The following is a 21,439-nucleotide window of genomic DNA, read 5'->3' as shown; positions in this document are numbered from 1 at the left end:
GGACACAGCTATGTAAAAGTGTATAGGATACGAGCAAGATGCAAAAGGCAAGAAGAGCGTCGGCAAGATAGCTCACTTGGGCAGTGTGCTTGCTTTGTCTTGGGCACCCCCCAGGTTTGAGCCCAGGCCCCCATGGCACTGAGAAAAACTTTGTTATGGTAATCTGTGTGTGTGTGTGTGTGTGTCTGTCTGTCTGTCTCTGTGTCTCGTCTGTCTAACTCTGTATTTCTATCTGAAAAAGTCAATTGGAGCAGTAAATTCCCAGGGTTGCCAAACAAACAAACAAAACAAAACAAAACAAAAAAGCACACATTGTTGTGTAAGCCATTAAGACTGGGGGGTTGGGCAGAGGTGCAGTGGGTTAAGCACACATGGTGCAAAGTGCAAGTGACTGGCGTAAGAATCCTGGTTCGAGCCCCCAGCTCCCCACCTGCAGGGGGGTCACTTCACAAGCGGTGAAGCAGGTCTGCAGGTGTCTGTCTTTCTCTCCCCCTCTCTGTCTCCCGCTTCTCTCTCAACTTCTCTCTCACTTCTCTCTGTCCTATCCAACAACAATGACAACAATAATAATAACAACAACTTTAAACAACCAGGGCAACAAAGCCTCCAGGAGCAGTGGATTCCTAGTGCAGGCACCGAGCCCCAGTGATAACCCTGGAGGCAAAAAAAAAAAAAAGATGAGACTGAACCCCCCTTTCCCCGCACCCACTAGCACGGCTGTCATCTAAGAAGATAGGTAAAGAAGGGGAGAACTACAGACTTTCATGCTTGGCTGCTGGCAATGGAGATGGTGCAGCCAATGTGGAAAAACATTTGACAGTTCCCCTCCACAGGTTACAAAGAGCTAGCAATGACCCAGCAATTCCAACATCACTCAAACCAGTATCCTTACGATGGTCCATGCACTTTGCACCATATGCGCTTAACCTGCTGTGCTACTGCCCAGCCCCCCTCACTCTAGTTCTCTCCCACTAATAAATACATCTTTTTAAAAATATGTTATTTATTTGATAGAGACAGAAGAAATCAAGGGGGAGGGAAGAGAAAGAGAGAGAGAAAGCTCTGCAGTACTGCTTCACAGCTTGCAAAGCGTTCCCCCTGCAGGTGGGAGTTGGGGGCTTGAACATGGGTCCTTGTGCATGGGTGTTCAACCAGACGCACCACCACCCATCCCCTCCATAAATCTTTTTTTAAAATGTCATTCAACTCGTGAATGGATAATAAAACATAGTGTATCTGTCTGTGGAGTACTATTCAGTCATGAAAAGGAATGTCTCCTGGTGGGTGTGCCTGGGAAATATTCTAAGTGAAGATGATAGTCGCATGCCAGATTTCATTTATTCCAAAGAAACAGAAAGCAGATTAGTTACTGCTGTCTCAGGCAGGATAAACAGTGGCCTGTGAGTGGATGCAGGGTGTGGGACACTCAGAATGTACCAAGGGGTACAAAGTTCCCTTCTGAGGTGATGATAGTGTTGTAAAAACAACTGTGGCAATTGTTGCACAAGCCTGTGACCAAACTGAAAAGCTACAACTGTGCTAAATCAAACAGTGCATTTGGTTTTCTTCTAAAGCATTTAAAAAATATATATTTATGGGAGTCGGGCGGTAGTGCAGCAGGTTAAGTACCGGTGGCGCAAAGTGCAAGGACGGACGTAAGGATCCCGGTTCGAGTTCCCGGCTCCCTACCTGCAAGAGGGTCACTTCACAAGGAGTGAAGCAGGTCTGCAGGTGTCTGTCTTTCTCTCCCCCTCTCTGTTTTCCCCTCCTCTCTCCATTTCTCTCTGTCCTATCCAACAACGATAACAATAATAACTACAACAATAAAAAGGGCAACAAAAGGGAATAAATATTTAAATATATATATGAGAGAGACGAGACAAAGACAGACAGACCAGAGCACCACCCCTGTCTGGCACATGGCAGTGCTGGGGGCTGAACCTCAGCCAGGCAAGGCTTGTGCTCTAATGCTTAGCTCTCTCCCAAGTGGAAGATATTAACTTTAAATGAGTAAATTATCTGGGAAAGAAATGATCTCAAAGGAGGAGGAGAAGAAAGAGGAGGGAAGAGGAAAGAGAGAAGAAGAGAAGGAGGAGAAAGAGGAGATAAAAAATGGGTTTAGGGGGCCAGGTGGTGGCACACCTGGTTAAGTGCACACATTACAGTGTACAAGGACCTGGGTTCAAGCCCCTGGTCCCCACCTGCAGAGGGAAGGCTTCACAAGTGGTGAAGCAGGGCTGCGGGTGCTTATCTCTCTCCCTCTCTCTATCCCCCACTCCTCTCAATTTCTGGCAGTCTCTATTCAATAAATAAAGATAATAAAAAATTGTTTTGAAAAGAATGAGTTTATAACTCTATCTTTTCCCCCTCCCAAGCCTAAGAAAGGTGATTTTGTCATTCTTGATATCTTTAGTCACCCACTCCAGAAATCCTTCATTTTTGGCTCAAAGTTCTCAGTCCTCCAGGGCCAGGGTGTGTGAGGGGGAAGAATAGGAAAACTCTGGCACTTTTCTCTGGGGAGCAACCAAACCTGTATTATATATATATTTTCCCTTTTGTTGCCCTTGTTTTTTTATTGTTGTTGTAGTTATTATTATTGTTGTTACTGATGTCATCATTGTTGGATAGGACAAAGAGAAATTGAGAGAGGAGGGGAAGACAGAGAGGGGGAGATAAAGAGAGACACCTGCAGACCTGCTTCACTGCCTGTGAAGCGACTGCAGGTGGAGAGCTGAGGGCTCAAACCGGGATCTTTATGCCAGTCCTTGTGCTTTGCACCACTTACTCTTAACTTGCTGCACTCCCACCAGACTCCCCAAACTTGTCCGTGTTGCTATCTTTCACTCACAGAGTATCTTCAAATTAACAAGCACTCAGAAATTATTGGGGGTGGGGGTAAGGGGAAGCGGGGACTGGAGAAATGGCTCAGCTGGTAGAATGCTGAGCTTGCATGCCTGAAGTTCCTGGCTCAATCCCCCAGCCAGAGTGTGCTCTGGCTTCTCTGTGTGAAACTCACACGTAGTCAATAAGATAAATCTTTAAAAAGAAAAGAAGGGGGCCGGGTGGTGGCACACCTTGTTGAGTGCACATGCTACAGTGCACAAGGATTCAAGTTCGAGCCCCCAGTCCCCACCTGCTGGGGAGAATGCTTTGCAAGTGGTGAAGCAGTGTTGCAGGTGTCTCTCTGTCTCTCCCTCTCTATCATCCCCTTCCCTCTCAATTTCTGGCTGTCTCTATCCAGTAAATGAAATAAAGATAATAAAAAAAAAAATTAAAGAAAAGAAAAAAAGAGAAGAAGGGGGCTGGGCAGTGGTGCACCTGTTGAGTACACACGTTACAGTGCACAAAGGCCCAGCTTCAAACCCCCAGTCTCCACCTACAGGGGGGAAGCTTCACATGAAGTGAAGCAGGGCTGCAGGTCTCTCTCTCTCCCTCTCTTTCTCTCTCTCTCTCCCTCACTATCACCCCCTTCTCTCTCAATTTCTCTATCCAAAATAAATGAAATATAAAAAAGAAAAGTGGAGTTAAGTGAGTCAAGCACACATGGCGCAAAGCGCAAGGACCAGCATGAGGATCCCAGTTCAAGCCCCCAGCTCCCCACTTGCAGGGGAGTCGCTTCACAAGTGGTGAAGCAGGTCTGCAGGTGTCTATCTTTCTCTCCCCCTCTCTGTCTTCCCCTTCTCTCTCCATTTCTCTCTGTCCTATCCAACAACGACATCAGTAACAACAATAATAACTACAACAATAAAACAACAAGGGCAACAAAAGGGAATAAATAAATATATAAAAAAAGGAAAAGAAACTGTTGGGGGATAGGGAAGAGCAGTGGGCAAGGGGTCCCTATCCTCCATGTACTGCAATATGCTGAGTGTCATCCAGGCAAGGAGAAATGGGCATGTGGACAGAGAAAAGGAAGCAGGCTGGGAAGACCAGGGGAGAGGGAGACAGGGAGGCCCACATGGGAATAAATAGACAAGGGCCGGCACCACACTGAGGCCACCTGTCCCCTGGGAGGCCTGAAGGCTTCTCGAGCAGCTGCTGGCATCCACTGCCTGGGGAGCCCCAGGGAGAGAAGCTGGAGAGGAGGATGCAGGAGGATAGTCAGCATTCGCTAGGGTAGTGAGAGCCCAAACGTGCCCACCCCCTGTTATCTGCAGCCTCTTGTTTGGCTCCTCCTCCCCTAAGACCCTAGCACAAGAAGTTCCTTGCAGTGGAAAGGAGATGGGCTGTGTCTACTCCCAGAATTCAGTGCTCCCTCAAATTCTTTTTATTGTGCCAGGAAGAAGAGGAGGGGCCGGGGTGGAGAATCCTCAAATAAACAATCCCAGAGGCCAGAGAGAGAGAGCTCACTGGGTAGGGTATGTGCCTTGCTATTCACCCAGCCCAGCTTCAAACTCCAGCACCACATAGAAGTGCCACAGAACCAGGGCAAGCTCATGTGCTGTGGTAACTTTCCCTGTCTCTCTTGAAAAAGTTGACCTGGCTGGGAGTTGGGCGGTAGCGCAGCAGGTTAAGCGCAGGTTGCGCAAAGCACAAGGATCCTGGTTCGAGCCCCCAGCTCCCCACCTGCAAGGAAGTCGCTTCATAAGCGGTGAAGCAGGTCTGCAGGTGTCTATCTTTCTCTCCCCCTCTCGTCTTCCCCTCCTCTCTCCGTTTTTCTCTGTCCTATCCAACAACAAAGACATCAACAACAACAATAATAACTACAACAACAAGGCAACAAAGGGAATAAATAAATAAATACTTTTAAAAAAAAAAAAATTGACGTGGCCAGCCCAGGAGGTGGCATAGTGGAAAAGGCAATGGACTCTCAAGCATGTGGTCCTGAGTTCACATCCTGGTATTACATGTGCCAGAGTGATAATCTAGTATTTTCTCTTTCTCTTATTAGTAAATAAATCTTTGGGGGTTGGGCAGTGGCGCAGTGGGTTAAGTGCACACGTCGCAAAGTGCAAGGACTGGCATAAGGATCCCCGTTCGAGCCCCCAGCTCCCCACCTACAGGGGAGTTGCTTCACAGGCGGTGAAGCAAGCCTGCAGGTGTCTGTCTTTCTCTTCCCCTCTCTGTCTTCCCCTCCTCTCTCCATTTCTCCCAACAAACTACATCAACAATAACAATAATAACCACAACAAGGCTACAACAACAAGGGCACGAAAGGGGAAAAAAAATGGCCTCCAGGAGCAGTGGATTCATGGTGCAGGCACTGAGTCCTAGCTATTAATAACCCTGGAGGCAAAAAAAATTAAAAATAAATAAATAGATCTTTTTTAAAAAAAAGTCAACCTGGGAGCAGAAAAATTATGTATGAGGTTCTGACTCCACATTTAAAAGGAAAAAAAAGTCGTGTGTGTGTGTGTGTGTGTGTGTGTGTGTGTGTGTGGTTTAGAAAATACAAACTTGCTACTGTTGAACTGAAGAAAGTATCATGTACACTGTGAACATACATAAAAGGGGTGCACCAGAGTGGTTAGACTCTATGTGTCACATGTATAACTAATATCTGTTTTCAGCCTCAGAACCCCTCACCCAAATAGCACATATAACGGGAGATGCCAGGAAATAAGGCAGATGTAAAACTTCTAGGGGTGGCTGGGAGATAGCACAATGGTTCTGCAAAAGACTTTCAGGCATGAAGTTCCAAAGTCCCAGGTTCAATCCCCAGCACCATCATAAGCCAGAACTGAGCACTGCGCTATAAAAAATAAAAATAAAAAAACCTAGAATTTTCTTCCTGGCCCCTGAAGAGTGAACAAGCCAGGGAGCTCCAGGAATAACATCTGAAACCTCACACACAACCAAGGTCTCCCTCATGATCCTTCCTGAAGCTGAGGTGTTTATTTGTTTTTGTTTTTTTAATGAACACTGAACACCAGGGTTATTACTGGGACTTGGTGTCTGCACAAAAACTCCACTGCTCCTCATAGCCATTTCCCAACCCCCCTTTTTTTTTACAGAGACATAGAGAAATTGAGACGGAAGACAAAAGAGAGACACCTACAGCACTGCTTCACAGCTTGTGAAGCTTCCACTCTGCAGGTGGGACCAAGGACTTGAACCCAATTCCTTGAGCATGGTAATATGTGTGCTCAGCTGGATGTGCCACTACCCAGCCCCTCTGAGATGATTTTTTAAAATATTTATTCCCTTTTGTTGCCTTGTTGTTTTATTTTTGTAGTTATTATTGATGTCATTGTTGTTGGGTAGGACAGAGAGAAATGGAGAGAGGAGGGGAAGGCAGAGAAGGGGAGAGAACAACAGATACCTGCAGACCTGCTTCACCTCTTGTGAAGTGACTCCCCTACAGTGGGTAAGCTGGGAGCTCAAACCAGGATCCTTATGCCAGTCCTCTGAAATGATTTTTTTTAATTTTTTTAAAATATTTTATTTATTTATTTTCTCTTTTGTTGTCCTTGTTGTTTTTCGTTGTTGTTGTAGTTATTATTGTTATTGATGTTGTCGTTGTTAGATAGGACAGAGAGAAATGGAGAGAGGAGGGGAAGACAGAGAGAGGCAGAGAAAGATAGACACCTGCAGACCTGCTTCACCGCTTGTGAAGCGACTCCCCTACAGGTGGGGAGCTGGGGGCTCGAACCAGGATCCTTATGCCGACCTTGTGCTTTGCGCCACCTGCACTTAACCCGCTGCGCTACCGCCCGACTCCCTTTTTTTTTAATTTTTAAAAAATATTTATTTATTCCCTTTTGTTGACCTTGTTGTTTTATTGCTGAATTTATTGTTGTTGTTATTGATGTCGTTGTTGTTGGATAGGACAGAGAGAAATGGAGAGAGGAGGGGAAGACAGAGGGGGGAGACAAAGAAAGACACCTGCAGACCTGCTTCACCGCCTGTGAAGCGACTCCCCTGCAGGTGGGGAGCCGGGGGCTCGAACAGGGATCCTTAAACTGGTCCTTTCGCTTTGCGCCACCTGCGCTTAACCTGCTGTGCTACCACCCGACTCCCTGAAATGATTTTTTAATAGAGTCATTGCATTCAAAGCAAGAAGAAGCCAAGACAGACAGACAGACATTAAGGTGGAGGGGGGAATAGGGAAATAGAGTGTGAGGGAAACTAAGGCAGAGTCCAAGACAGGAATCCCAAAGGCCGGAAGGCACCCTGCCAACCAGCAGAGTGGGGGGCTGCAGAGTTCCCAGCTGAGGGCAGTTCCCGTGGAGCCCCAATCTCACCCCAGGAGTTGTGCTTCCTATAGTCGCAGAACTCCACGCCCTTGCGTGAGGGGTAGAAGATATAGGCGCAGCCACACTTCTGGATCATGTTCTCCTGGAAACACGAGTGAATGCACACCTGGGGGCAGGGGTAGAAATGGGGGTCAGCCTGTCTCCTCCACACCCTCCCCTCGATGGAGCAACAGCTCAGACCAGGAAAATAATGGTTGCTGGGGGCCTGACCTGCTGTGTGTAGTTGGCAGGGTGGTACAGGTTCTCCACTGGGACATCGCTGCCATTCTGGGTGCAGTCACTGTAGTCTCCCCCCAGCCTGTCCAGCGCCTCCTGTGAATCCACAGACCCCCAGAGGCAGGGCTGAGGATGGGTGGCTGTTTTCCCTCACCCCCTCAGCCCCTCAGCCCCTCAGCCAGCTGGATTTCCTGTGGCCTCTCCTGTCTGCCTCCTCCAATGCCCAATGCCATTCCAAATGCCCATGCCCACCCCCCAAACCCTAAGCTTGTACTGAACCCCTGCTCAGCCCTCAGGCCCTTGTTCCTTCATGCCCTACCCTGCCAGCATCCTCTTAAATAAATAATTTTTATTTATTTATTTATTTATTCATGAGAAAGATAGGAGGAGAGAAAGAAGCAGACATCTCTCTGGTACATGTGCTGCCGGGATCGAACTCAGGACCTCATGGTTGAGAATACAATGCTTTATCCACTGCACCACCTCCCGGACCACAAATAAATAATTTTTAAAGTATTTATTTATTAGCAAGAGAGAATTAGAACATCACTCTGATACATGCAAGGCCCAGGATTGAACTCAGGACCTTATGCTTGAGAGTCCGATGTTCTTTTTTTTTTTTTCTTTTTTTTATATATTTATTTTATTTATTTATTCCCTTTTGTTGCCCTTGTTGTTTTATTGTTGTAGTTATTATTGTTGTTGTCGTTGTTGCATAGGACAGAGAGAAATGGAGAGAGGGAGGGGAAGACAGAGAGGAGGAGAGAAAGATAGACACCTGCAAACCTGCTTCACCGCCTGTGAGGCGACTCCCCTGCAGGTGGGGAGCCGGGGTTCGAACCGGGATCCTTATGCCGGTCCTTGTGCTTTGCGCCACCTGTGCTTAGCCCGCTGCACTACAGTCCGACTCCCAAAGAGTCCGATGTTCTAGCCACTGTGCCATCTCCTAGATTGTCTGCCAGCATTCTGACCCTGGGTATCTGTTTCTCACAGCCTCCTCGCACGTTCTTCTCTTCTGTTGCCAAGTACTCCTCCCAGCTCCCCCACAGATGAAGTACAACTCTCTGTCCCCCTCAATCAGAAAGCTCCTCTCAAGGGCCCCCACAGCTGGGTCACACCTCCTAGCCACCCTTCATGCACACACACACAGATGGGGTACTTCCTTCCTGACCCCCCTACAGATGGAGCACTTCTCCCAGGCTACCAGTTGGGATGCTCTTTCTGGCCCTCCAGCTGGAGCACTCCTAGGCACCTGCCACCTTACCTTCCTCATGCTAATGGAGGTCTCCACACCAGGCCTCAGGTTGAAGCCACCATCATCCATGAAGGCTGGCTCATCCTGCCCGTGCACCATGACCCTGGCACCCGTCACAGTGGACAGCAGTGGGATGAAGTCCTTCTGCTCTGTACGTAGCATCAGGGACAGGCCTGGGGGCAGGGGGAGGCAGCAGAGATAGACATGTTAGGAGGCTGGAAGTAACAGCCCTGGGCTGAATATCAGAGTACAGTTCCAGGAGGACATGAAGGCCTCCCTCCAGGTTAGAGAGGGCAGCAGCAGGTGGCACACCCGTCATCCTGTCACCATACAGGAGGACCTGGGTTCAAGCTCCCAGTCCCCACCTGCAGGGGGAAGCTTCACAAGCAATGAAGTGGTGCTACAGGTGTCTCTCTTTCCCTTTCTCTCCCTCTCTGTTTCTGTCACTACAAGAAAAGGAAGAGGGCTAAAAGGCCACCAGGAATGGTGGAGTGGAGCAGAGTTGAGTCACAATACAATGACACAGTTGGCAAAAAAAAAAATAATAATAATAACTTTAAAAAATAACAAAGAAAAAGCCCTACTCCACTAGGGAAAGAAAGAAATAGGCTAGGGTACGGATCGACTTGCCAGTACCCATGTCCAGTGGAGAAGCAATTACAGATGCCAGAACTCCCACCTTCTGCATCCCATAAAGAATTCTGGCCCAGGGACTGGGTGGTGGTGCACCTGGTTGAGCACACATGTTACAATGTGCAAGGCCCCAGAGTTCAAGTCCCCGGCCCCGACCTGCAGGGGGAAAGCTCTGTGAGTGGTGAAGCAAGGCGGCAGGTCTCTCTCTCTCTCTCTCTCCTTCTCCTCTATCTTCCTCTTCCCTCTTAATTTCTAGCCGTCTCTATCCAATAAATAAAGATAATTTAAAAAAAACATTAAAAAAAAGAATTTTGGTCCACTATCCCAGAGGGTGAGGAATGTTAGGGGAAGATGACTAGATGGCTCTGAAACCTAATTCCATCAGGACCTTGAGAGAGAAGAGGAAAAGGGGGAGTATATTCGAAAGTAGTAATAGATGTAGGTGTGACTTTAAAGAAAAGAAGGTAGGGAGCCGGGCAGTAGCGCAACAGGTTAAGCGCTCATGGTGCGAAGCACAGGACCTGCATAAGGATCCCGGTTCAAGCCCCCAGCTCCCCACCTATAGGGGAGTTGCTTCACAGGCAGTGAAGCAGGTCTGCAGGTGTCTGTCTTTCTCTCCCCTTCTCTGTCTTACCCTCCTCTCTCCATTTCTCTCTGTCCTATCTAACAACGACATTAATAACAACAATAATAACTACAACAACAATGAAAAACAAGGGCAACAAAAGGGAAATATATATATATATATATATATATATATATATATATATATATAAGGCAGAACAATAGAAAAATTGGTCATATATATATATATATATATAGTCAACTCATGTCTGTGAATGGGGACACAGAACTCTGGTGGTGGGAACAGTGTGGAATTGTATCCCTGTTATCATGTAAATTTGTAAATCAATATTAAATCACAAATTAAAAAGAAATATAACTTCTGCCTAAAATTCCCACAAATATTTTTAATTATATGTGTATACAGGAAATGCAAGGAAATTAGGTATACTTTACACTGAAAAATAAATTAATAAGTAAGTAAATAAAGAGAAGTATATTGTGACAAGACCCAGAGTCACGCACACAGTAACCCAGGACAAGGAAAGCCAGGTGGAGGAGAGTGTGCAGGGCAGAGCTGAAGATGAGGGGGAGGCTTTCCAGCTCCGGGAAGAGCTCACCATTGTTGATCCCCGGCATGGAGGACATCCAGAGGTGGGAGTTGTTCTTGTGATTGAAAGTGTAACAGTTGCCATACACAGGGTGGTGGAAATGAGTGTAATTCCTTGCATCAGAAGAAACAGAGACAAGGTCAGTGTGAAACATGGAGGGGCCCAGGAAAAGCAAAGCTTTTGGAGCCCTGTCTCCTGATCACCTACTGTGTGCTGACACACTATGTGTGTGTATGCACCAGCTAGCCCCACAGCACAGGAGAGGGATCCCAGGTTCAGGGAGATCAGGTGACTGCCTGAGGTCCTACCACCACAATGACAAGCTAGGGACCAGCTCAGGGCATCCGCCCCGCCCGTCAGCCCAGGCTCCTCCTGCCTCATCCCTCACTGGCCTTGTGGCCTTGTGACCTCTCCTGTTGCCATGCAATGTCAGGAAACTCTTGCATTGTCCCTAGAATGTCACATGTCTAAACTCAGTTCCCCATTTGGACTGAGAACTAGAGCCACACCTCATTCATTTCTGTATTATCTCTGGGTTAACTGCACAGTTCTTGGTGTATAAGAAATAGAGAAGAAGAAGAAGGGGGGGGGGGAGGCGTGTGAGGCAAGGGAGCTAGCATAGTGGTGTATGCAACAGACTCTCATGCCTGAGACTTGAAGGTTCATGGTTCAGTCCCTGGAATGAAATGAAGACATGATAGGCTACAGAGGTAGAGGAGAGAGTGAGACTGAGGGTGAACATGGAATTAAGAGAAGGGGCTGGCAGTGGTACACCTGGTTGAGTGCACATGTTATTATGTGCAAGGACCAGGTTCAAGCCCCTAGTCCCCACCTGCAGGGGGGAAGCTTTTCAAGTAGTGAAGCAGTGCTACAGGTGTCACTCTCTCCCTCTCTCCCTCTCCCCTTTCCTCTTGACTTCTGTCTCTATCCAGTAAATAAAATTAATAAATATTTTTTAAATATTTATTTATTCCCTTTTGTTGCCCTTGTCGTTTTATTGTTGTAGTTATTATGGTTGCTATTACCAGTGTCGTTGTTGTTGGATAGGTCAGACAGAAACGGAGAGAGGAGAGAGAGGGAGAGAAAGATAGACACCTGCAGACCTGCTTCACCGATTGTGAAGCGACTCCCCTGCAGGTGGGGAGCCAGAGGCTTGAACCAGGATCCTTCAGCCGGACCTTGCGCTTCATGCCACGTGCCCTCAACCTGCTGCACTACCGCCTGACTCCCAATAAATATTTTTTAAAAAAAAGAGAAGGGAGACCAAATCGTAAGGAAGAAGTGAGGCTTCCTGTGAGCAGAAAGGCCACACAGGGGGAGGAGACAGGGTTTACATGTGTAGGGGCCCCAGTTCAGTCTCCAGCACTGTGGATACCAGGGTGACTCCCTGCTTCTGTCTCCCTCTCTGTGATAAGTAGATGTAAAGAAACAACGTCTCCAGCATCAGCACACTTCAGACAGGAAGGTCCAAAGCTGGTGAGTGCCAAGTGTGGGAACAGAGAGAAAGGAGTCAACAGGGACACATGGAATAGCACATCACACACTCCTAAGGGAGTAGCAGCTGAGCCCACAGAGATGGGGGGTTGGGGGGGTGGGGTGGGGAGGTGGCATTGAGGGCAGGCTGGAGGGGGGACCAAGGGAATCTGTGTCCAGGTTTCCCTGCCTCTTGAAGCCGATGGAGGGGGGGATGGGTAGGCAGAAAGGGCCTGTGAGAGGCCAGGGAAGAGTACAAGGCAGCCAGAGATAAGGAGTGGGGTTCAAGTGAATCTTTCTGTTTTTCTTTTCATTACCACCAGGGTTACTGTTGGGGCTCAGTGCCTGCATGATAAAACCATCACTTCTGGCTGCCATTTTTCCATTTTTGTAGGTTTTTTTTCCCCGTTTTCTGTTTGTTTGTTTGTTTGTTCTTATTTATTTACTTGTTGGGTAGAAACAGAAAGAAATTGAGAGGGAAACGAGAGATAGAGAAGAAGAAAAAGACACCTGCAGCACTGCTTCACTGCTTGTAAAGCTTTCCCCCCTGCAGGTGGGAACCCGGTGCTTGAACCCAGATCCTTGTACACTATAACATGTGCATTCAACCAGGTGTGCCACCACCCATCCATCTACCTCTTTTTTTTTAATTTTTGTTTCATGAGACAGATAAAAATTGAGAGTAGGGGGGGAGGGAGGAGATAACATAATGGTTATACAAAGAGATTCTTATGCCTGAGGCTTCCAAGTCCCAGGTTCAATCCCCCTGCACCACCATAATCCAGAGCTGAGCAGTGCTCTGGTAAAAAAGGAGGAAAAGGAGAAGGAAAGAAAAAAAAAAAGAGAGAGAAATTGAAAGTGGAGGAGAAGAAAGGGAATTCTCCTGCACTCACTCTGGCCTATCTTAAGCATGGATGAGAAAAGAAGTAAGAGGCCACCAGCACAAAAGAGCCTTCAAGGACAGTGAAATAGCTCACTTGGCTAGTGCGCTTTTTTTTTTTTGGCCATGTGCACAACTCAGGTATGAGCCTGGCCCCCACCGCGTTGGAGGAAAGTTTGATGTTCTGATGTCACTCTGTCTCTCTCCCTCTCTGCCACTATACCTCTATGTCTTTATCTAATAAATAAATATAAAATAGTGAATAAGTGTAAAAGGGAAGAGGGTGAGCTTAAAAGAATGAGGTCCTGAGTTTGAACCCTGCTATTATATAAACCTGAGTGATACTCTGGTTCTTCCTCTCCTCTTCCTCCTTCTCCTCCTCCTCCTCCTCCTTCTTCTTCTCTCTCTCTCTCTTCATTAGCAAATAAAGAAATCATTTTTTAAAGAGGTGAAATGAGATAAACAACACCTTGCCATTATATGTCATATGCACACACCAGATATACACATGATTCAAAAGTCTAAGTGGCTGACACTGAGCACGCTTTGAGAAGCAGGACAGCTCACAATGATGAAGATCCCAGGTTCCAGAACTCAACTGCCTGTGCTAGAATCCAAGCTCCAATAAGGACTGGCTCAGGGACCCAATGAGCTACTTACTGTCTCTGTACTGCCACTTCCTCACCTGTGAAAGAGAGTACAGCAGTGCTGAGCTCATAGGGGCTCATAAGAAGGACACCCAGACCAGTGTGTAGCCATTAAGACTCTCTGGACAAGGAGGCGGCAGAGGTTTATGGAGAAGGCTACGGTCAGGATACAGAAACAGAGAGCACAGCCCGCTGCTGGGAATGTCCGAGAACGCCACTTGGAAAACAGTACAGCAGTTCCTCAAAATGTTAAATATAGAGTCACCATATGACTCAGCTTTTCCACTTCAGATATACACTTAGGAGAAATGAAAACACAAATCCACGCAAAAACTTGTACAGGAATGTCTGCAGCTGTAGCTGAGGAGGTGGGCCCCTGGGTAGCACGCAGGACCCAAGTTCAATCCCCAGCACCACATTTGCCAGAGTAGGGCTATGGTTATCTCTCTCTCTCTCTCTCTCTCTCTCTCTCTCTCTAGCTTTGCTCTGGTTCTTGTCCTCTCTCTCTCTTGTTAATAAATAAATAAGATATTTAAAATTTTATTTTATATTAATGAGAGGAAAGAGAGATTCCAGAGTGCTGCTCAGCTCTGATTTATGGTCATGCTGGAGACTGAACCTAGGACCACTGGTGCCCAGGGCATGAGAGTCTTTTGAAGAATCACTGTGCTATTTCCCTGGCCCTCAAAAATGTCTGAAGTAAATATCTGTTGAGTGAAAGAAGCTTGTCCCTAAAGTCACATTATATGAAAAGTCCACAGCAAGTTCTCGAAGACAGAAAGTATCCCTAGAACTTGGGGCTGGGAGGCAAGTAGTAAACAACTTCTGTTAGGCAAAGTCCTCTTCTTGGGGTGAAGAAAACATTCTAACATCTGTGGTCACAGTTGCTCAATTCTGTGAATCCACCAGAAATCTTGGAACGGTGTGCACATTAGGACAGATCTCACGGCATGTGAGTGCTACCACCAGCGGGAAGCTGCTATTGGAGAGAAGCAGCTACAAAGCTCCTGCTTTGTAGGAAAAGAGAAAGAGCAGGCTGAGCATCATGGGAAAGAGTTTCCACTGGAGGCTGAGGTGCAGGAGCAACAGGCCTTGTTGGAATGGCCAAGCAGGAAGTGAAATAAGAGAGGCACACAGCTCCTCCTCCCAGTGTGAGGAGTCTCTTTGTTTAGGCATTGGTTCCTTTTGCTGTGCAAAAGCTTTTCATTTGAGTTTATCCCATTGGTTTAGTTTTGTTTTTGTCTTCCTTGCAATTGGGCTTGAGTCACTGAAGATGCCTATAAAACTTAGATGGAAGAGTCCTACCAATACTTCCCTCTAAGTATTTGATAGTTTCTTTTATATATATATATTGTTGAAGAGACTCTCCTTTCCCCCATTTAATCATTTGACACGCCCCCCCACACACACACAGTGTCAAAAATTAGATGGGCACAAGTGTGGGGGCTTATTTCTGGGCTCTCAATTCTATTCTACTGGCCAGTGTGTCTATTTTTGTTAGAGTACCAGGCAGTTTTTATTACAGTGGCCCCGTAATATAGTTTTGAGATCTGGGAACATGATGCCTCCAGTTCTGTTCTTTTTTCCTCAAGATTGCTTTGGTAATTCTAGGTATTTTCTGGTTCTAGGTAAACTTTTATAGCTTTTGTTCTATTTTCTTTTTTAAAAATTATATATACTTTTTTTTCATATGGTGGGACCTTGATGGATATTGCATTAAATTTGTATATGGCTCTGTGTAGAATAATCACTCTGATGACAAAGGAAGGACTCTTAGGCAGGAAGACAAATTGGAAATTTGAAGAGCCCAGGTGAAGAGTGACAAGGCTCTGACTTGAGGAAGTGACCCAGCAGCCAGTGTGATTATTCCTGGACTTCCGGCTGCCAGGGAGGAAGGAGCCAGTGTAGACAAGAGTAAGGCCGTTGGGAAGGGGACAAAGAGAATGGGGCCAGGGACAGGCAGACCCGGCTCCCAGGCTGCTGTGCATGGCTCTCCCCACTCTCCATCCCCTGACCTGGCAGTCTTGTGTCCACAAACAAACACTCAGATTAGAGTCAGAAGCATAATGAGGAATTAAGGGCAGAGGCAGGTGACACCTGGCGCACCCTGCGAGGGAAGGGCCCCTCTCTCAGCCAGGTGGAGGCAGCCTAAGAGCAGGTGACAATCCAGGAACAGAGGGAGGGAGGGAGACAGCAGGAGTCTTAGAGGCCAGAGACCACAGGAGTCTGGAGGACCAGGTGGTGGGGTGGCCACTAAAATGCCCCCATTACTGTGTAAAAGGACCTGGGTTCAAGACCCTGGCTCCCACCTGCAGAGGGTTAGGGGGGTAGAAGCGTCAGAAGCAGTGGAGCAGTGCTGAAGCATCTCTCTCTCTCTCTCTCTCTCTCATCAAAAAGAAAAAAAGGGGGTGGGGAGAATGGCCTTCAGGAATGGGGGAGCTATGAAGGCACTGGCAACTGCCCTGATCCTCTCGCAAGGACACTATGACTGGAGTCCTAGCAGATGATAGCTAGGACTATCATCATTTTTCCCCCTTTGGTGTATCCTAATGCCTTGAGCTGTGACTGGTATCCTCCCAAAATCCTCCCCACATAAGTAGTGAATGGATCTCATCTTCACCCCCTTTTTACAAAGAAATGGGCCCTAGAAATTGACAGCCCAGAGGGACAGGGTCATGGCAGGAACTCAGTCCCAGCCTTCATCATCATACTGCTCCTAGCCTTCATCATCATTCTGCATAAGGTGGAGACCGGTTGGTGGTGTACCTGGTTGAGTGCACACATGTTACTGTGCTTGATGATGCAGGTTCAAGCCCCCAGTCCTCATCTGCAGGGGGGAAGCTTTACAAGCAGTGAAGCAGGGCTACAGGTATCTCTCTCTTCCTCTCTCCCTCTTTGTTTCCCCCATTCCCTCTCAATTCCTCTGTCTCTATCCAATAAATAAATAAAATATAAAAGGGGGCAGAGAGGCCAGTAGGCCTCTCTGAGGATGGGGACTTGGACAGACAGAAAACCATCCTCTCTGCCCTTAGCTTCACATCTAGGTCTCAAACCCACACCTTCCCAAAGTAGAAGTCAACTGGTTGGTCCTGGGGTGGAGGTTTAGGCCCCCGTCCACCCTTGGGCATTTACATAATCAGCAGATATTTGGGGGCTGCTGGGGAGGAGCCTCATGGGAGCATACAGACAGCAGGACTCACGCTTGGTTGCAGGACTCCTGGTTGAAGCGGCAGGCGAAGATGAAATTGCCCAACGCGTCCTCCTCGGGAGCAGGCGGGATTCCTGTAAGCCTGGCCAGGATGTTGATGTAGTGAAAGCGGTACCACTCCCTGACTGCATCCACCCCCGATGAGTAGGTCTGGTAGAAGCAGTCCGATTTGTTCTGGTTACACTGGACACAGACAGAGAGCAAGGTGTCAGCAGGCTGGCAGAGGGAGTGGGTCACTGAAGGAGTGGTCTGCAGGGGCAGGAAGTAGCCCACCCAATTGAGAGCACACATTACCCTGCACAAGCACAAGGACCAGGGTTAGAGCCCACACTCCCCATCTGCAGAGGGGACGTTTCACAAGCTTTGAAACAAGTACTACAGGTGTCTCTCTGTCTCTCTTCCTCTCTCTCTCTCTTTTTTTTTTTTTTTTTTGCTGGGGCTCCGAATCCACTGCTCCTGGAGACTATTTTTCCCATTTTATTGTCCTTGTTGTTACCCTTGCTTTGTCCTCTCTATCTTTCCTCCTCTCTTATTTTCTCTCTGTCCTATCAAATAAAGAAAAAAAAAGTTTAAAAAAGGAAAATATGGCTACCAGGAGTAGTGAATTTGTCATGCAGCCATCAAGACCCAGTGATAATCTTATTGGCAATTTTAAAAAGTAGGGGGGTTAGGCAGTAGTGCAGCACATTAAGCACACATGGCATAAAGTGCAAGGACTAGCACATAGAGCCTCCAGCTCCCCACCTGCAGCAACCCCCCCAAAAAACCCCAGCGCTTCACAGGCAGTGAAGCAGGTCTGCAGGTGTCTTTCTCTCCCCCTCTCTGTCTTCCCCTCCTCTCTCCATTTCTCTCTGTCCTATCCAACAACAGCAGCAGCAATGGTAACAATAACAACAACAACAACAACAACAAGGGCAACAAAATGTGGAAAATGGCCTCAGGAACAGTGGATTCATAATTCAGGCACAGAGCCCCAGCGATAACTCTGGAGGCAAAAAAAAGGGGGAGAATCATCTAGGATTCCTGCAACAAATGTGGGGAGCGAGGAGATGCCCCAAGGGGACAGGGCTGGTGGGACTAAAGAAGCAGAAGAAGGTGAGGGCACAGAAATAAATATGGTGTGGAGATATACTGTGTGATCAAACAATCTTTTAACCTACTATTCACCACAAATAAAAAAATAAATAAAGTGGGGAGTCGGGCAGTAGCACAGCGGGTTAAGCGCACGTGGCGCGAAGCTCAAGGACCAGCATAAGGATCCCAGTTCGAGCCCCCGGCTCCCCACCTGCAGGCGAGTCACTTCACAGGCCATGAAGCAGGTCTGCAGGTGTCTGTCTTTCTCTCCCCCTCTCTGTCTTCCCCTCCTCTCTCCACTTCTCTCTGTCCTATCCAAGAACAAAGACATCAATAACAACAACAACTACAGCAACAACAAAAAGACAACAAGGGCAACAAAAGGGAAAATAAATAAATAAAATTAAAAATAAATAAATAAAATAAAATAAATAAGGTAAAGGAGCAGTAGCCATGGAAGAGGTCAACTCTGTCTACCGCTGACATGTTACAACATAGCCTCTACAGGTAATTGGAGCAAGGGTGCTCAACCTTCAACCACCAACAACCCCTTCAACAAATGGGAGACTGAAGCATCAAAGACTGAGCCAGTAAGATCTGGGACTATCATTCCTGTCTCATTCCTACAGGCAAGGCCCTCTCTGACTAAAGATATCTCTTCCTCCTCCTTCTCCCTCCCTCCCTCCACTTCTCTCCTCTCTTCTTACTCTCCCTTTTGCTTTTTATTAAGACAAAAAAATTGGGAGGCAGAGTGAGAACTCACCTGGTAGGGTGCATGCCAGCTGAGCAGGCAGCCCAAGTTCAAAGCCCAGTGCCGCATGGGAGGTGCTATGCCACCTGAGGAAACTCTGGTCCTATGGTATCTCTCTGTCTCTCTATGGGAATGAAAAAAGCAGCCCAGAGGGGTTAAACTTTGCATGGGCAAGGTCACTGGCTGGGGGGGGGGGGAGAGTCTATTATACTGTAGTTCTTTTATCCTCTGTCTTGGTTGCCAGGGTCTCAGGACCCTGTCACATTGGAGGGTCCCAACTATGCCCCAGTGGTGGAGGATGGAATTTAGAAAGGAGCTTCCTGCTGCCTAACCCCCTCCAGAAAGAGGGTCCCCAGGAGGATCACAAGGCTGGCACATATCAAGATGTTATTTCATTTTATTTTTCATGAAGAATGTACCTACCTGCCTATGAATACCTGTCCATTTATTTTTGTTTGTTTTCTTTTTTAGAAAGATTTTATTTATTTATTAACATGAGAGAACAGAGAAGCAAGAGAAAGAACCAGAGTGACATGTGTATTGCCAGGAATCAAACTCAGGACCTCATGCTAGAGAGTCCAATGCCTTATCCATTATGCCACCTCCCCATCACTATGTTTTCTTCCTTTTAAAAATTAATTAATTAATTGAAGAGAGATAGGGAGACATTGAGAAGGAAGATGGGATAAAAGGGAACACTGCTTCACCACTCAAGAAGTTTCCTCCCTGCAGGTGGGGAGCAGGGGACTGAATCTGGGTCCTTGCCGAAGGTAACATGAGTGCTCAACCAAATACGTCACCACCCAGCCCCTCACTGTTTTTTCTTTCGATAGAGACAGAAAAGCAGAGAGAGAGATACCACAGCTCCAGTTTCCTTCAATACCAGGTACCTAGACCACGTATGGCAAAGCAGCGAACTATCCAAGAGAGCTATTTTGCTGGTCCTAATTTTTTTTATTTTATCTTTACTATTTCACCTGATAGGACAGAGAGAAATTGAGAGGGAAGGAGAGACAGAAAGATGCCTGTAGCTGCGCTTCACTGCGTGTGAAGCCTACCCTCTTGCAGGTGGGGACAGGGGTTTAAAACCTGGGTTCTTGCGCGTAGTAACGTGCACTTAACCAGGTGCACCACCTACCCAGCCCCGCTGGTCCCATTTCTTACTTATGTATTGGATATCTAGCCAACAATTCCTGGCGGTGGCCAGTCTTATCACCAGGCCTCAGAAGCAGAATCCTCAAAGAGGAAGATATTGTGGACATGACCCTGCGCTGGGGCGCGGCTAGAAGGGGCTTGAATGGGCGTGGCCATTTTTCTGGGCTGACCTGGGGGGGGGTGTAGGCTGAATGGGCGGGGTCCTGTGATGAGGACGGGCCCTGGTGGGCGTGGTCTATACTGGGCGAGGTCTTGAGGGGCGTGGCCTCACCAGCTGGAAGCCGATCTTCCAGTCCTTCCTGTTGACTTGCGGGTTGTTGTCCTGCATGCTGGAGGAGACGCTGCGCTGGCTGCGGGCGGGAGGGACCTGCAGGCGCTCCAGGGGGTGCGGCAGAGACCCCTGAAGATCGCGGCGGCTGCGGGGGTGGCCTCCTAGGGCCTTGGAGGAGTTATATTTGTACAGGTCGAAAAGCGTCTGCTCAGTGATGCGATCCAACTCCTCCAGCCCCTCCTTGATTTCCTTGTACCTGGAGAGGCAGGGTCCATGAAAAAGGATGCCCCAAGTTCTGCCTCTACCCCCTACAGGGCCTCAGTTTCCTCTCTTGTGACCGGACTGAAACAGTTCACACCAGAGAAGGACGCGGGGTGTCGCCCTTGTGTTCTCAAGGTGATGGGTCGTAGGGCGGGAGACCGGTGTGCCCGAGGACAGGTGGCAGCCGCCCTGAGCTTAGAGGTGACAGCATTTATGGCCCTGTGTTTGTCAGGAGAGTTGGAGCTGCTTTCCTTCCACCTGCCCTGGCCTAAGAGGGAACCCGGAATTAGTCTGCCTTTCCTTGGCTGGAACTGGGCCCTGGGACTAGAAACGCCCACGGGTGGTGGGGAGGTGGTGCCTAGGTGCACAGATCACTCCTGCCCTGACCCCCTCTCCTCACCTGCCTACTCCTGGGCCTGTCCTAAGTCAGGGGTACACCAGAGCTACAAATGTTTAGGCGGTACCCCCTAAGTACCCCATGGTACATAGAATTTTAATGATTTTCGGGTAAGGCTCAAAGCCCAAAAGTTAAACACTGCCTTTATAATTTATCACATTCCTCCTCCATGCAGCTTTTGTTGCCGGTTCCCTGCAAGCTCAGAGAAGCAGGGCAGCAGAGAGAATATCTAACTCAGCTGGCCTTGAACTAATTCATGCACTAAGCAAGGTTGCAGGAAAAAAGACAAAAAAATTAGTTACACTTCTACATACGAGCTACAAGATACTAGAAAATGAAGTCACCAAAGTAACACCATAGTCGACAGCATGAACCACAGCAAACACTAAGTAGAGTTGACGGGAAATATGAAAGACTTCTACACTTGAAATCCTGCCCAAACAGCCCAGAATGCAAGGAGAGTTAGTTACCTAGGTCCACAGATCAAGAACTCCATCTAGTTAAGATTTTAACATACTGATTCTAAAATCTATAAGGAAATTAAAAAAACTGGAATAGTCAAACCAGTTTTTTTTGGGGGGGGAGGGGGAAGAGCAAAGTATTTCTCTAGTTGACATGAAAGCTTCCTAAAGCCACAGGAATCAAAACAGTGTAGGGCTTACATAATAATAAACAATAGATCAGTAGAATCCAGAAATAGACTCACCCATATATGATCTACTGATTTTTTCTTTTTCTTTTTTTTTAATAATTTTTATTCTCATTTTAAGTTTATTTACTGGATAGAAACAGTCAGAAATTGAGAGGGAAGGGGGAGATAGGGAGAGAAAGAGATAGAGAGACACCT

The 21,439-nt window shown here is 47.4% G+C and overlaps 1 protein-coding gene across 4 annotated transcripts in view; it reads right to left on the bottom strand.

Moving 5' to 3' along the window:
* SCNN1A (sodium channel epithelial 1 subunit alpha) overlaps nt 1-21,439 on the bottom strand; it is a 47,871-nt gene that overhangs the window by 2,630 nt on the left and 23,802 nt on the right. For all 4 annotated transcript variants that reach the window (XM_060190222.1, XM_060190224.1, XM_060190223.1 and 1 more), the window contains exons 3-8: nt 19,935-20,190; nt 16,676-16,866; nt 10,485-10,588; nt 8,677-8,840; nt 7,407-7,508; nt 7,185-7,302 (exon numbers count right to left, since the gene is read on the bottom strand). In XM_060190222.1, coding sequence (XP_060046205.1) covers nt 7,185-7,302; nt 7,407-7,508; nt 8,677-8,840; nt 10,485-10,588; nt 16,676-16,866; nt 19,935-20,190 — 935 coding nt within the window. The remainder of the gene's footprint in view (nt 1-7,184; nt 7,303-7,406; nt 7,509-8,676; nt 8,841-10,484; nt 10,589-16,675; nt 16,867-19,934; nt 20,191-21,439) is intronic.

This window comes from Erinaceus europaeus, chromosome 4, assembly GCF_950295315.1.
Source record: "Erinaceus europaeus chromosome 4, mEriEur2.1, whole genome shotgun sequence".
In the NCBI taxonomy this organism is placed as follows: domain Eukaryota; kingdom Metazoa; phylum Chordata; class Mammalia; order Eulipotyphla; family Erinaceidae; genus Erinaceus; species Erinaceus europaeus.
Note: the sequence above shows the minus strand (reverse complement) of the source record. Positions and strands in the feature narration are given on the sequence as shown.